Below are 17,012 nucleotides of genomic sequence, written 5' to 3'. Positions count from 1 at the left end.
TGGTAGAGTTCCTGGGAAAATAATTTGCTGTCTATAGAAGGAAAAGTGTAATTGCTCTGAGCTCATCTATTTGGTTTCTAGCTTAACACTTCGAAATCAGTCAATTGGTGCAGGAGAATTTTTCCCCCCTTGAAATATGTTTCTAACTTTTTGTTTCCCTTTATCTTATTAATCAAGGTTTTATTTTAGTCATGTTTATTTTTCAATGGACTCTTGCTACAGTTTTTATCGTTTGTTTATTTAGCCCTTCAAAATTGAGCAGCGGCTCCAGATGGAGCCTAAAGTTGTGCCTAGCTTCCCAGATCCTCTAAGGAACAAGGAGTTCTTTTCTGCATGGAGGCAGGATGGAGGAGGTGGAGTCAGCTCGTGGTGCGGGGCGGCTGCTGTTGCATGCGCTGCACACAGTGTCCTGGATGCATTCGTTAGCAAGGAGTCAGTCGTTCAAAGGCCCTGACATGTATCAAATTCAGCCCTGCTGACTGCCAGCAGAAACCATTAGAATGGTTTTACCCACTGAATGTAATTTTATACTTCCAAATGAGCAGTTATTTCAAGGTAGAATGCAAATCTGCTACTTGAAAATGCCAGAATCAGTGAGGCATCTCATCATGTTCCAAAGGTGTTCTGGCTGGAGTGACGGCAGGTTTTGGTCCTCCCCAACTTTATAAAAAATTATTATTTTATTTTAATTTATTTTTTGGTTTTTGAGCTAATCACGGGCTGCCTGGCTCCTGCGGGCTGTCCCCTCCATCTGTTGCCATAGTGACTTGCCACCATCGTGCAGCGGCAGCAGCGCTTCGGGCGCACACGGGCTCCCTTCCCCGCTCACCAGCGCGCTAGCGCTGTGACCGATAAGGATATCGAAGATTGCCAAGATCTTTCAGCAGGTCCAGAGAATTTAAGCAAGCCTTCTCGCCTAAAGGATTGCAGAAAGGGGTAAAAAATAAAAAGCTTATTAACTAGGGACTTCTTGTACCCAGGGAGCCTGGAAAGTGGTTTCCTTTTAGAGAAGCAAGCACAGCGAGAGAGTGGAAAGTCCCCAGCGCAAAGGTTGAGCAAGGAAATGTAAAGAAAATGCGCCACAGATGTGCATGTGCCTGTGCTCAGACCTCACTAGCAGTCCTTTGCTGGCCTTGGGCAATGAGAGAGATTGCAATTCCTCGTCTCTCGCCCTCCACATATGGTGCCGAGGCACACGGTTGCTTCCCAGATTACCAGCCTGTCTGGGCTTCCCACCTGGCGGTGGATGCATGAGGCGGCCGAGAGCGAGGGATAGAGTAAGACACATTTGATGTTCTGCCCTTGAAAGCAAATGTACCATGATGCTCGTGGAGCCCCTCAAAAAGCAGGCGTGTGCATCCAGCACAGTGCCCACGACATTTAATTGTAGGGGAATAGGCAAAGCTAGTGCATAGGAATAGGTCAAGGTGCACTCTAAGCCCCCTCTTTTCTGAACCTTCTTCCTTCACTCACTCTCTGCTGAGTCCATCCTCCAGCTAGTGGGGGAGATGGGAAAGGAGGGTGCTCCCCTTGGTCCGTCCATCTCGCCTTCAATGCCTCTAAATGGTCTAAGCTGATCTGCAGGCCTCTCTGCCAAGGTCCAAGGCACGATTTGAGACCAGCTGTGCTTGGCAATGCAACAGAAGCTCCTGATTTCAGAAAGATTTGCAGATTAATCCCCCACTTTCCTGAGCATCTGTTCCCACAACCAACTCTTTGTGTGCTGAGAATGCAGATTTTGGAGAAAAATTTGGATGGTCTGGCCCTTGACCTCTAGAATGGGTCGCCTCAAATTAAAATCTGCGTAAACCGCCCTTTTCCTTCCATCTCCATGTACTTCTGCTGACTTGCTCTCTATTCTCTGGCCATGAAAACCTTGTCTAAATTCTGGAGAACTGTCTGTGTTCCTAGTTTCGGAGGGAGGTGAAGTCCTGCTGAAAAACTGGCTCCCAGGACGTTAATTTCACAGGTCAAATGGCGTTGCTGTGTTCCCCCCTTCCCTGCTTGCCAGGAGACAGCAGCGTTTGTGCGGCGTGATAAGGATGGAAAAGCAAACGCGAGCCGGTCCATGCCTTGCGGGAAGCGAGATGGAGGGTTGTCAGTTTGTGCTCTAATCTCCTTCCCTCTCCTTCACAGGCAGCCGAGCTGGGGATGGCGTCTGCCTATTACACGTACATCTTCACTAATCTGGTAAGACGTTTTTCTCGGCTCTTCTCCCGCGCGCGGGCAGGGACCTGTTAATGGCAGCTGATCCTTGCAAGGGCGGCAGGCCGAGGAGGCATCCATAGGCGTGACTGCAGATGGGATTCTCCAAGCCTGTGCAATGAGTTGTGTGCGTGCTCAGCAGCCACCAACAGGGCCGGACGACTGCCGGCTCAGCGCCGTGCTCAGGCTGCACCATCCTCCTGCTGCCTGTGCGGAGCAGGGTATATCTTTTCGATGCAGCCCCTGGTGGTTTGGTTTTACAGCTACTAATAACATTAATGGGGGGATCGTGCACTTAAATCCCCGAGTACTGTGCTAAACAAGGAGTAATGGGTTTAGGCAGCAGCAGGGGGAAGCCCAGAATAAACATTAGGACAACTTCTCTTGCTGCAGCAGCTACAAAGCTCTTGAACGAGCTGCCAAGTGGGATGAGGGAAATGCTGCCCCTGGAGAGAGCAGATACCTGCCTATTAATGCTGCTGTAGGGATGATGGAAACCTGAGTGGGGCAGGACAGGCTGGAAGATGAAGTGGAGGTGCCTTCCAAGCCCAAATGATACTCATATTCTCTAATTTCTATTAATATTTATGCCAGCGCCTGCGTGTGCCAGGAAAGCCGAGAGCTGAATCACGCTTTGTGTTTGGGTGGGAGACAGACGGGAGCGGATGGAGCCAAACGCGTAGGAAGGAGAGCGGAGAAGAGGAGGGGGAGGAGAGGAACGGAGGGCTGAAAGCCCGGAGAGCAATGGGGACACAGCTTGGAAACGGGGAGAGAGCAAGGAGATGKCAGTGAGAGAAAAGTGTTACCCACACGCTTTCCACCTGAGCTAAGAGAGTTCAGCTCCCTGYGCAGCATTCAATCCATAGGTCCTGACCTTGCCTGGTGTCAGTCCAGCCTCATGTAGCTCCCTGGTCCTCTGTTTACCACACGAGTTGCTGCATTAGTGTTTCTGCTCTCCCATCCCTGCTCCAAATCAGACCGTGGCTGTGCTGCTTGGATATTTGGTGCACGACAGCAACTGTCCTTCTCCCTTCCCGGTCAAAATGTTGATTTATTGGGAACATTTTGTGGTCCCCTATTCCTCATTTGGTGCATGAATGTTGCTGTAAGGAAAATAGTAAGGATGTTCATATCGCTGTGCATATCCCCTAGCACGATGTATGTTCACGTATGGGGCCTGTATAACAAAATAACTAAAACATTATTTACCTCCTCCTGGTCCTAGTTTTATTGTGAGYTTGGTTAGCATTTGTATGTCAGTCAAGAGCTGAAATTTGTCTTTGAAAGCCGGTACTGCTTTTGTGAGGACATTAGAGAGAAGTGAACTTGGCGGTTACTCCCTCTCACAGGAGATAAATCTGTTTACCCTGATTTATTTTACAGTTTTGTCCGAAAGACCAGCCCTCAGCAAAACTAACCAGACTTTTGACAGGGATCGTAAAAGAAGAAAGGTGACATCAGGCAAAACCTGGGCAGATGGAAGAGATGGTTAAGGAAATTAGTAATATTTAAATGGGGATGAGAGATGGGAGTGAGCAATTTAGGCTAATAAATCTAGAGGGATTATCAAGCTCCTAATGAACCCTCTGAGATTTTGCAATCACTGCCTAATAGAAAAGATAAAATCATAGTGAACTGCTATCAAGGGGAGCAAGCAAAAAGATGACTTTAAATGGAGGCAGAACCCATCAGAAAGGAAATAGACAGTCTGTATAGCATTAAACCACTTGAAGATGGTAAAATATGTCAGGCCAGAAAGAAGAGAAAAGGGGATAAAATGCTGCATTAAACACCTGCCCTCAGGCAGTAGATGGGAATTCTCTCTCTATATCCCAGCCTTAATTTTATTTAATAAGCATAGCCCACCCGTTAGCTATTTACATCTCAGCTCCAGTAGGAACAGAAGTTCAGCAGATTTTCCAGGAGTCCTAAGGAAACTCAAGGAGCAAAGCCATTCCTTGGCATTTGTGTAATAGAGAATTACAGGCTGGGTATTGTGAATTGAAAACTGTTGTTTCTCCTAGTCTGGAAATTCTTGACATTAACAGCAATGCTGAGCAAGAGTGATGTTGGATACATCTAAAACCCTGTATTAGAATTAATTCTGGTGGCTTTGTTAATTCTATGTAGCTGCTTGTTGATTTTTGTCTGCCTTTTTTGTTTTCATTTGCTTTTTTATATAACATATGGACTTGAGCTGGTTTTAAATTTCAAAGCCTTTATCAAGGAGATTAGATGGAAATAATTGAAACAATTAAAATTATTACTGTAAGGAAGAAGATGTAAAGGAGTTTTACTAGTGCCTTGAGTCAGACAATCTATTCATTGGATTTAGTTTACTTCTCCAACAATACAGCACAAAGGTGGTGTTGCTGATAAAACAGCTGCTGTATTCAATTTCCAGAGACCAGATAAATCAGTTTTGCTGTTTATTTTGTTGTTGTTTTGTTTTTCTTTGTTAGTGATTTACAAAGAGGATGTTCTTTCTCTAGGATGAGATTTTCAAGATGACACTGTGGATCTGGATACCACCATTGGAATAGGTTGAGAGTCCAGTGTCCAAATCACCCCAAAAGTATCCCAAATTTCAGTCACATTTTGTCTCAATCATGGAAAGGGGAAATTATAATCTAAAATGGAGATAAACTGGTCTAAAGATTCTTGGCTGAATGGAATGGCAGACCTTAGGGTTTTAGCCCTCCTTAGTGCCATTTTGGGTATGTCAGTGCCCCCATGCTTCAGTTACCTGCATTTCTGTCTGTTCTGTCACTCAGTTTTTGTCACAAGCCAGGTTTGCACTCCGCTTACACGTAGGTTTGCCTGTCCAAGCTTCCCCAGCGCTCTTGTATTCTCCAGGGCTGGTCAAGAGCTCAAGCTCTGTCATCCTATGACATATTTTACCTTGCAGACCTGCTTACCTTCCAGATTTTCGGTAGCTGATGCAAACCTTTTTGCAAAGTCCTAGTCATTCCCTGGATTTAYGGTTCATGTTTTCTGTGGTACATGTTAGCAGGACAGATGAACGTCCAGATTTTGTGAGGGTGCCAAATCAATTTCTTCTTATTTTAGTTAATGTGAAGAAAGGAATTTTTTGACAAAGCCGTGAATCCTACATCTCTGTTTTTCTGCCTGAATTATCTTACCAGTCTTGGATGCTCTTTATATATCATTTTCCCGGTCTGTCCTATATTTGATTTCCAGTTGTTGAGTAAATCATTCTCTTACAGCCCATTAACTCTGCTGGGAGAGCAAATCTCTTGTTTTTCCCTTGCATRCCTCATCCTGTTGGTCTTTCAGACTCTACCCTGGGTTTTCCAAGATGGTTACTTTACAGGTCCCAGTGTTAGCATTTGATCCTTCTTGGAGCATTTGTCACTCTTCAAACCTCATGCTCCCTGCAGGGAAGTTGAAGGAAATGGCTTTTACCACAGATTTGCCCAATGTATTTTGCTAAAGTGCAAGTGCTCTCATTTGAGGAAGAGCTTCCAAAATTTAGTAGTGCTCCTTGTATGCCAGGATGAAAGACTCAGCCTTACTTGTATATGGCATACTGTGATGGATTTGTGAGGCGATAATTTCCTAAAGCAATCAGATTATATAAGGACAATTCCCCTAACCTGCCACTAAGTTCATTGAGTTCACAGATCCTATTTAACTACATGAATAGCCAAGTCATGTGGTATGTTGGATAGATCTTTCCCATCCACTTATGTACTCAAAAGGATACAATTTGTTGCTGTGATGAGTTTTTTCTTCCAGAGAAATTGATTTTTACATATGGCCCATTATAAACTTATTGACTCTGTCAGTAAATAAGCCAGGCCCTTCAAGAAAACCATAAAGCACTTAGCATAATATTGTCCACTTCAGGAAATAAATATGTTTTTAGAGCAGGTTAGGAATAATTAACAGACTCGGCCTCTGGGCCCTAAAGGCAGCAAAACCTAGAGAGGCAAAGGCAGCTCTTTTCCCTGTTTTTGCCCATGAGTCCAACACTGAGGTAGTGGGATGGGGTCTCTGATGGGTCTCTGTTTCATGAAGGCAAGGTGGGAGGCCACCAGCCCCTGGGAATGTCACTCTCTTTAATCCCCAGTTTTTGACTGCTTGCTTTTTACTATTCTCTGCCTCAGTTTACTCCTCTGTTTTGAGGCTATAATAATTCCTTGGCATATAAAACCACAGAGTTATGCTAGTGATTTTACACATTCATAAAGCGTTTTGCAAAAGTCCACTGACAGTGACAATGTGAAGAGGAGCATATTGATGTTGTATTATTGAGAAATAGAATGGAGCTGACAAGGTAGGAGTGGAATTTCAATCAGATTTTGCAGGATTCCCCCTGCCAGCCTTGACTGCAACTGGAGAGGGGCTATGGGTACTGAGTCCCRGTCAGGATCAGGCTAGTATTGTGGTCTGAACATGCGATTCTAGCGACCTGCATGGAGCAATGTGCTCGCACCTTATGGGTTTATATTCCCAATGGAAGGGAGACTATAGCCTGTAAATCTGCAGATCGTAATTCATAGCTACTGTTGTTAGAAAATCCAGCTCACAGCTTTAGAATCATGAATTACAGAGCTTGGTTGTGTATATTTTATTGGGTGGATTCTGCCGATGATCTAAATGTCACTAAAAGGTCTGAAAGGTCGGTCACTCCAAAGGTTTTGCCTGATGCTGTAAAGGGAGAATGCGGGCTGAGAGCTGCATGAGGAGCAGAAACCCAAGAGTGACTTCATCCTCTAATAACTCCTCCAGTGCCATCTCCCAGGGAACCCCTTTGTATTCAATTAGCTAATGTGTGCCTACCACTTGGAAAATATAGAGTGCCATAGAATTGCTAAGTGTTGTTATTTAACAGCACATATTTAGTGGCTGCAGCCCTGTAGTAGAAGTCAGAAAATCTGCGCTGTAATTGCCTGGTGCTGCGGCAGACTTTGCTGTGATTTGAACAAAGCCTGGGGATTTTTTTTCCTTTGTAAAAATTCATTAATTCTGGCTGCACACCCTAAGGGCCTGCATTTTCTGAGATTTCACAAACCACTCTATTGACTTTTTCTGGGCACTCTAAAAACTAAGCCCAGAGAGGGCTGCAATTCAGGTGGCCAGAGTTACTGTACATGAAATGAATGGTCCTTCATGGTTGTCCTTGTGCCTTGAGTTGGCACAAGGCTCTGCTAAGGAGCTGGGCTGAAACGGAGGGCAAAACTCTGCCCACTTATTGTGATTACTGACCCCCTAAGAAGGGAGATATAATGTTTGGCTCTAGAACAGGACTTCTGATGGAGCACATGGTTCTGGTGCACATCTGACAGAAAAAGCACGTAAAGGAAGGAGATTGGAGCCAGAACAGAGGGAAAGAATGGGACACTGCACAGGGAATTGGGTTCACACAGGCCATGCAATCCCCTGCATTATGGAGTGGATGCTTTACGGGCCTGACAGCAGCTGAAATAGAGTTTTCTGTAGCTGGAGGTTTGCCTAGAAAAAGAAAGATGTGTAGAGAGTTGGCTACAGAACCCGACCAAAACTTGCACTCGAATTGGATTTTTGAGTCCATGGGCAGCATGCACAGCGTCTATCCTTAGCTGCTTTGTCCAGCCATGGGCTCTGTAAGGAGCCTGGATGAGCACTGGGAATAATCCCTGCCAAGGACACTCGCTAGTGATCAGGTCACTAGAGGTCTTGGCATTGTGACCATTTTGTTGCTTAATCACAGCAATTTGTGCCTAAGTTTCCCCCTTGTTACGGTGAGAAGAGTGGTGCTGACTCCTGTCCTGAAGGAATTCATAGTTGAAACTGAGGAAATTGGACTAACAGGTCTGCTGCTGCTCTGTTTGCACCCAGACCCTCATTAGCCATCTGCCCTCGTTCTGCAGGTTGACAGGATGCAGGTGGAAATGGATAACCTGTCAAGAAGGCAGGAGGGATAATATCATTCAAATGAATCAATAGTTCACAGGCAATTTCATGTTACCTAACGTTAACACAGTTGTGTCCAAAATGCACTTAATCCTGTGTCTGATCACATTCTCAGAGGAGTTTGCTGTACAGCAATAGTCTTGTAACTCCCCGTTTCGGAGATTTACGGACATTGTTCCTACGTGCCCTCGTGCGCGGGAAGGAAAGATAAAAAATGACTAGGCTCACTGAGATCTTAGAGTCCACCAAGCCAAAGACATTCATATTAGTGATGGAAGAGAATGGGTATGCAGCAGTTTCTGAAACCATTACTCCCACCTTCTCACTCCATTTTAGCAATTAGCAAAAGAGAAATTAGTGAAGAAGGCACCATTATTTCCTGCTAATAGGACAAGGAGGGCTGGACTCTTCTCCAGGAAATTGGCATTTTGTCAAATAATGTTTCCACTGACATGAACAGCTCTCTCATTTTGCTTGTAGGTTTTCTTTTTCTTTTTTTCCCCTCTGCCCTTGTCATCTTACCATAGAAGTAGGACTCTGTGGAGCATCCTGTCTGCAGGAGCRTTAGGAGACTGTATGACCATTGAGTAGGAGCCGTGTATGCATGCCCTGTGTGAGGGATCTGCTTTAATTTAATAATTAAAACTTGGTATCAAGAGTTTGGAAATGGCGGTGGAGCAGCACTTCACCTGAAATCATTTAGGCATTTTCTTATATCTACTGTAGCCTTTCTGTTACAGGGGATCTCCTGCTGGCCTGACAGAGAGTTGGTCTACAAACTACAAGGAAAGCACTATTTTCTGTTTTAAAAGAGGAACTTTATGTGATGCAGCTCCTACTAAATACTAAATTTCTCTTGCTTGGCATTCTTGTAGATATCAGGTGTTCTCAGCAAGAACCATGGCTCAAGAATGAGAAGTTTCTGCAACTCTAGAGCGACCTTTTTATGAAGCTTGTCAGGTAGCATACAGGACTTAGCTGGCAGCTTTAGAAAAAGACTGAGAAAGGCTGCCAGCTGAGTCCATCTCTAGCCGATGGCCAGTCTGGCTGCAAGTTCTTGTAGCTTCTTGGCCGTATGTCCCCAGGTATTGTATAGTTTTGAGATTTCAGTGCCTGTTTTCTTCACTAATTCTGTTGCATTTCTGGTCTGCTTTAGGAGTTTTCCCTCCAGCGACTGGACAACCTGCTGGATGACCGAGTCAATATCCTGGGATTTTCCATTTTCAACCAGTCTCATGCATTCTTCCAAGAGTTTGTCCAGAGTCTCAACCAGTCCTGGCAGGAGAACTGCGATCACGCTCCCTTTACTGGGCCAGCAGTAAGTAAACTCCTTCACATCAAACACAGCTTCCATTAGTCAAAAGCTGCAGTAGATGTGTCCGGAACATGTGTCAAGAGAAACCAAGGGGAAACTTATCTTTAATTCCCAAGCAGTAAGTTGAGATAGCTCATACTGAAGAGAGAAAGAAAAGCTCAACAGCTGTGAGTGACAGGAGGGAGGTTTCCTCTGAGCTGCAGAATCCCAGGGCTTTCTTGCAAGGGTTGAGAAGGCATCTCAGACAGGAGGAGGGAGCTGCTCGCTCTAATGCCATTCTCATTAATCACATTGCAAAGAAAGGAAATCAGACAAAATCATTCAAATTACAGATGGCTAGATTAGGTAATTAGAATTTAGGCTAAAACAGATGTTTGTAATTAAGTGTTTATTTCATTGAATAAAATCCAGATTGTAAAGTCTATTTCASAGGATTTTAATGGTTTAAATTCTGTGTGTTTTGTTTGGGGGCAAAGATACAGATGACAATATTCTAGGAAGGAAGGAAGGAAAAAAACAAAGCAAAACCACCAACTCTGAACSAACCCAACCTGCCCACATTTCCCTGGAGAACAGTTTGCCTTTAAAGATGGCCTTTATGTATGATATTTCTGTAAATAAAAACTACAGTGGGATTTTTCCACTCAACCATGCTGTTAATTTCTAGAAGGCCAGAACTGGCATTTTGAGGAAGCTGTGCTGCATCCAGTAAGGAGGGCTGAGATCAGGTACCACCCTTGCCTCCTTKGGAAATTGCACAGGGGAGAATGGTCCTGCCAGCTGTGTGTGCAAGGACTAGAGATGTGCTTCTTGCCCTGTTTGAATTAGTGACTTGCTCTCCATGTGAAGAGCCGGTCTGCTCCCTTTGCTGGAGCCTTACTCTGATGAACATCCATCAAGTGGCAATTTTCATCAGCAGCTTTCATCACCAAGAATTAGGCTTTAAGTTTTGAGGGAGGTCTCCTGAGACGGAGGAGGCTGCTAGGTAGTAGGCTTACCAAGTCGTTGGCATGCAGTCTGTTGTGCAGCTATTACACTGCAGGAAAAGTATAAAAACTACAGTGCTCTGCACAAATCAGGTGAGGCAGGCAAGGAAAAGGATCAATTTGTTAGCAAGCAAATTGGCTTTTTATGACAGAGTGACAAAGCTGTGGTTTAAAGCAAGAATGTAAGAGTAGCGAGAGGTTTTACAGGCAGTGTACAGAAACCTGAGGCCGTGTACCTGAGAGCAGGGACAGATATTCCCTCCTGAGTTGGCTTGGGGTGAGTTAACAAGATGCTGYCTCCAGCTCTGTCTGTGCTGCTCTGCTAAAGGTTGCAGCTTAAGGCACAGGAGCCCGTGTGGCTGCTCTCCATCCAGTGAGGAGCCAATTTTCATATCTGGTATGAGCTGGCGAGACTTTGGGACCTCAGGAGTTGTATTTGCTCTCAGAAACATTTTCATTTGGCCTTTTGTTATTAGTATGGGTACTACTAATCAGGAAAGCAATTGATAATCATGTATGGTAACCTGTAATTTGAATGGAATTCAGTCCACGGTTAAAATTAAGTGTCTACTGAAGAGCTTCGTTGAACAGAGGCCATGGTGAGGGATGTTATTTTAATATACTTTAATATATTCTCTTATAATATATTTTAATATATTAGTACTTGGCTGTAATTGTGCCTTTTAACTCATGCTGGCTAGTCCATTTCTAAGCCCTAGGTTGCTTGTTAACTGCCTAATGCCAGACTATTGAAGATGACCAAAATTTTACCACTGATCTGAGTAAGATCAATCAGGGTTAAATCTGTCTCTCCCTCTTCAAATGAGTCCTGTTGGTAGGAGCCAAAAGCTCATTGGAATGATTGAACCGGGTGGGATTGTCCCTGTCRGGCAGCTGGCAGAAATGCATAAACCTAATCGGGCTCGGGGAGAAACAGGAGGTTTCAGATGTTGGTGACCTGTCATCAGCCCCAAACGGGGTAGGATGGGGGGAATGAGCCTCAGGCTGGACAATGAATACTTTGCTGGGATCTGGGATGGCAAGAGGCTGCCCTCRGAAGTAGCCATGAGGAAAATGTCGCCTTCGTAGTAATGAGCTGCAACGGCTTAATTCCATCGGAGTCAGGAGGTGACAATAATTAAAAGCGAAATCTTAGTCACAGCAATGAACATGAGAGAGCAAATGACCGATTAGGAACTAGATCGGAAACATCAAAAATGTTGTGCTTGGCTAAGAAACACGGTGCGTGAGGCTTGCTGGACAGAAATCCGATGAAGGGCAAGCAAAGCAAAGGCAAGGAGGAGTGGGGGTGAGCTCCGTGGATTCTGGCCATTGCTTCAGCAGAGCCATTACAGTGCGGATAACAGCCGGCAGGAAGCCACAGGCTGTGGTGACAGACTAAATGGTCTCTGTGGGGTCTGACAGCCAACACCAAGGTGTCTGAGAGCAGCTAAGCTTCATTTCTTGCAAATTTACATCTCAGAGGTGCCTGAATGAGACTTCTTTGATGCTTAATAAAGGCTGGAGCATCGTAGTCATATTTTGTGTTGTGGATGCAGGTATAGAATCTTTATTCTGCCCATTCTTGGTGCCATCAAAGGGCTGAGAAAGTGTCTTCAGGGAACTGATAGAAGGGAATGGGACAAGCAAATAAAGAACAAGAATAATTGAAGAAATAGTGAGGAACTAGCATGCAGAGCTATAAGGGATAAGGAAACAAGCAAAATGGAGAAATGTCACAGGCTAGGACGGGTTAGGGGCTGGCAATGGGATCACATGTGCCCCTGTGATCCTTTGTGCATACTTGCACAAAACTGCAGTCCTCGCTTTTGCCCTTTGGTATCCTTCAGGTTGGTGTGGATGGGGCAACRACATGGAGCATAATGGAAAGCCTTATTTAATTGTCTATCCTTTAGTGCCAGTCCTGCAGCATCTCATTTTTTCCTTCCTTTGCCCCCAGCTCTCTTCAGCCTTGCTCTTTGATGCTGTTTATGCTGTGGTGAGTGCTGTGCAGGAGCTGAACCGGAGCCAAGAGATTGGTGTGAAGCCCCTGTCCTGTGGATCTTCCCAGATCTGGCAGCACGGCACCAGCCTGATGAACTACCTGAGAATGGTGAGAAGGGACTGAAGTTTGCCATGGTGTCACTAGCTAGTGCTTTTCCCTGCCAGCAACAAAAAATACATACGTACGCATTGATGTTGGCAGAGTTTTCAAGCGCAAGAATCGGTCTGTTTGAAGGTAGCACTGGGGAGGTGAAAAGAGGGGAGATCTGAGAGGTGGTTTGTCATTGGCCTTGGAACGACATGAAACTCTCCATCTTTCAGGCTTTGCTACAGAAAAATGAAATTCAATGATTTTTTTTTTTTTAAATAGTGAACGTTTCTCAGTGATTTGAGCTCTATTTTGAGCGAACTTAAGTTGATATAAGGTCATGCAGTACAACTGCTTAAAGATCAGTGCCAAGAAGTGAGTTTCCCTATGGAGGGGTCTGGTCTCCTTTGAACCTAAGACACTGGTTACTGGAACAGATCAAACGTCTTTCTGGCAAAAGAGCAGACCTCCAGGTTTAGCTCCATGAAATGGTTGGAGTTTGTCACTCTGATCCCTCAGAGCAGAACATAAACTGTATTTTTAGACTGGAGGCATGTGAGAGGGGCATACTTTCTGGTGCTGTTTAAGATGCAACTGAAATAATGAGAAGAAATTTCAAGAGACATTTTCACAAAGTGAGGATCAGCCAAACCTGAACCTTATGGTGCTTTGGCCCAGGCATGTGAACCCTGCTTTAAATCTCACCCTTAGCCAAAGACAAATAAATTTTCCAGCTTCCCCTGSCTCTTCCAGGAGGCCCCTTAGTTCAGTAATGGTTAGTGCACTGCACYTATTGAAAAGATGCTCCAACAGCAAGCGAGCAACATTTAATCTGCACCGCAAGGCTACACGATCACGTCAGCTCCCTTTGCAACGTGCTCCTGTGTTAAACATGAACCTGATGCAGTAAAACAGCATGTAACAGTTTGTGGAGGAATCCCCAGCTAGCGATGCAGTAAGATGCGATTAAAAGCTGGAGCTTGTGGCAGAGCCCTGTGTTGTTGTCTTTGGGATGGGGACAGACAGCAAGGGGCTGGGGAGGGCGAATGTCAAGGTGTGATGCAGCTTTCCTGGTGGGTTTTTCTGCTCCACTTCTCTCCATGCCACCCTAGCCAGGCTCTGAGAGCTGTATCCAACCTGCATTCCTCTGCCATCCTGTGTTTGGAGGGAGAGGCTGGGTGCTCAGGCGCTGAGCTGTCCCAATGGGCGCTGTAACTCACCGTCTCTTGGACAGGTAGAATTGGAAGGTCTCACTGGCCACATCGAATTCAACAGCAAAGGGCAGCGATCCAACTACGCCTTGAAAATTCTGCAGTACACGCGCAGCGGCTTCCGACAGGTAGGACTGGCCTCCTCGCCCTTTGCTGCTTGAGGTTGTGGGGTGCCCCTATTCAGGATGATTTCCATGTGTTTTGGGTGGGGAAAAAGGTGAGCATTGCCCATGAAATGTGGAAAAAGGTTGTATCAACCTTTCTCAGCTATTCTTCTGCTTCTGTGAGGGAAAATGAAGGGRGAAATTCCATGTCAGGTGCTGCATGCCATCTGTGCTTGGTATGTGGCATGCTGGAGTAGCTGCAAGATAATTTACCTCTGATTTATGTGCATACACCTCTTTAGGTTGTTTGTTTTTCTCGGACTTGGATTTGCTTCTTGTCACGTTGCAAGGCTCCTCACGTGGTTAACCCTTTTCCACTGTGCTGCCTTCTCTCTGAGAGATGTTTTTTGGATTGAGGTRTAGTTGGGGTACTGCATGGTACCACAGGTATGGAATTGGTGGGACTGAAGGACACGTTTGAGCAATTTGCATTTTATTGGTGAATCCGAATCTCTTTTGGGCAACAGTGGAGTCCTAGAAAGTGGATTTTCATGTGTATTATTTCTGTGCTGACAGCTTTATACCCCTCCTTTTCCTGGCATTGCCACTTTTTCAGAACACCACAGAGAACAAGCTATCCTACCCCACACCAGCACAGCAATTTAAGATTAGGAAGTCTCTTCTGCTGGCAGCAGCCAATTTTAGTCTTGGCAGGGATGTTACCTGCCAGCTCTTACCTGTCAAGTGCCAGCTCAACTTTGATGTTGCCTATAGCTCGCTGTGAGCCAGCAGAGGATCAGGGTGGCCTTTTCCCCACAGCGAGGTCTCTTATAGCACCACTGCCCTTTTAATCATTTCCTGAACCCAGCATATGCTGAGTAAAAGTGACAGGTCCAAAGCCACATGTGTTAATAAGAGTATCCATTCAGTTGCAGCGGGGGAACCAAGAGCTTTAACCCCTATGGCTGCTGTGTTTGTCATGTGCAGTGTCTGATGGCGCATCCCAAATGGGCTCTCTGGCCCATCTCTGAGGCAAGAGTCTCTGCTCCTCTTCAGCAATTCCAATCTGCCAGCCCTTCCAGGCATTTCCACAGGCAGGCTGCTCCATGCAGACCTCTAAAACACATCTCCTGGTCCTAAATCCTGCAGCTTTCCCCAGCTATCTCCCTGCGGATGCAGACGGAGCCACAGGGCTCAGGCACAGCATCTGGCGTGGTCGCCCACATGGTCTTGCCCTGCCCTCCCTCCCTCTATCCTTTGGGAAACCAAAGGCCTTGGGGCTGGAATGTCTCTGCCGTGCCACAGATGGTTATGTACTTCTCCAGCATCCAAGCTTGTTGTAATGAAAATAACTGAATAAATCATTAAAAATCATTTAATTAAACCCACCGTGAGGCAATGGGGTGAGGAACAAATATTCACATCCTGGAGACAATCTTGTTCCCGAGGGTCATATTAACTGATTTGCACAGACTCTTGTTTGAAACGCATTTATTCCCTCCTTTTTTTAATCAAGCTCGTGCTCTCTGCCCATTTCTCTCTCTCTCTCTCTCTCTCTCTCTCTCTCTCTCTCTCTCTCTCTCTCCCTCTCCCTCTCTCTCTCTCTCTCTCTCTCTCCATCTATCGAAGCTATAGGGACTTTCAGCTCATCAGCTTTGATAGAGAATTCACCAAGTCTTGAAGCTGATTCTGATCTCAGCCAGCAAACAAATTAGAGACACATAGATTTTCAAACTTGCTATTGCTTTTGGGCAGGGGGGGATGGAACTTCATGGCATTTAATTTTTAATATATTTATGTAATGCACCAAACATGTTTTTCCTGATTTAGCTTAACTAGTGGAAATTTTTCCCCAACCGTATGAGAACTGCTGTCCGTCCGTAGGATGCCTGATAAGGCACAGGCTCATTAATATGTCGTTGATCCGTAAATCTGACAAGGGCTGGGTTTGTAAATGTCATCTTTTTATTTTTTCCCTTTCTTTGCCCCTTTGAAAAAAGCCAACACTTTGCAGCATGTTTCTGGTGAGTGCTTTGCAGTAAAACAAGGGCTTAGGTTTGGCATTGTAGCAGGAGAGGGGGAGTGAAGGAGATATTGTTTGCAGGACCCCAGGAAAGGAGCTCTCTGGAACAACCCTTCGCAGTGGCCCTGCTCTGGCTGCTCTCTCCTGCTCCCTTCCTGTCCTAGGCATGGCCAATGAGTTGCTATTTAGCTAGAGGGCTTGGAGGATGCCCTGACCCAGAGCTGTGGCAGGGGGATTGCCTAATTGGTGTGGTAATGATGAGTTACAGATGAGCTAGCAGCTAATAACTTCGAGACCCTCTATCATCCCTGCCACGTCAAAACTTCTTAACTTATATGTGGCTAATCAGTCTCGATGGGACCTGCTCCTCTATTATTACCTCAAGCAAGAATTTGGGGACAGATCCCGCAAAGAGGTGATGCTCTCTACCTCCCAGGACTCAGTGAAATCAGTGTATCCCGGCTTCGAGTCCTTTCTGGACTAAGCTAGGTGTTGATCCTGTTGTCTGAAGGAATCTCTGGGAATAGAAGGGGTTGCAGGGAGTGGTGGGTGGTCTCAGAGKTGGGTTGCATGTGTATTGGTGGTTTTACAGGTTTGAGGAGATGGTGCTCTGTGCCATGCCCCTTCTGGAAAGTCCTTGTTGGTATCAGTGCTCAGTGTCCTTCAGGGCAAGTGAGTAGCATGACAGGCTTCTGTGGTGTCCTCTGAGTAGGTTCTTTGCTAGTTTGCCTTTTTTTCCACACAAAGATGCTAATGGCCTCCTCTTTTTAGGCACCTACTTAGAAGTACTTGTCTAATTGCATCTCTTACCGGAACAGTCCCTTTCCCGATAGCACTGAAAAGGATTCCCAAATGTATACCTGGTGAAAACTGATTGAGTTTGCTCTCCTTCCTTTTTCTGGAGACATGGGGGAGCAAGAGGTTCACCAGTGCAACCTCTACGGGACTGGGGCTGTTGTTCAGAGCCCGGAAAATATCTGTCATTTTCACAGTGGGAGTTTCCTGTCTCTCTTAAGAGATCCATATTGAGGATGTGAATTTGGGTGAGGAGCAGGGCTGGTAAGTGCCCCTGGTGCCTCTGAAGTCCATGGAGCGTCCTCTCCATGTCATCTCTCCCTGCCACCAGCTTCCTGCAGGCCTGCGGGGCACTGAGCAGA

General features: G+C 45.6%; 1 protein-coding gene across 1 annotated transcript in view; it reads left to right on the top strand.

The window, feature by feature from the left end:
* Nucleotides 1-17,012, top strand: part of GRIK4 (glutamate ionotropic receptor kainate type subunit 4) — a 93,822-nt gene that overhangs the window by 52,915 nt on the left and 23,895 nt on the right. The window contains exons 6-9 of the mRNA XM_026038116.1: nt 2,137-2,190; nt 9,281-9,442; nt 12,386-12,538; nt 13,752-13,856. Coding sequence (XP_025893901.1) covers nt 2,137-2,190; nt 9,281-9,442; nt 12,386-12,538; nt 13,752-13,856 — 474 coding nt within the window. The remainder of the gene's footprint in view (nt 1-2,136; nt 2,191-9,280; nt 9,443-12,385; nt 12,539-13,751; nt 13,857-17,012) is intronic.

The sequence above is a fragment of the Nothoprocta perdicaria genome, unplaced genomic scaffold (genome assembly GCF_003342845.1).
Source record: "Nothoprocta perdicaria isolate Ctin4 unplaced genomic scaffold, notPer1 scaffold_201, whole genome shotgun sequence".
Classification (NCBI taxonomy): domain Eukaryota; kingdom Metazoa; phylum Chordata; class Aves; order Tinamiformes; family Tinamidae; genus Nothoprocta; species Nothoprocta perdicaria.
The sequence above is the reverse complement of the archived record's forward strand: the minus strand, read 5'-3'. Positions and strand labels throughout refer to the sequence as shown.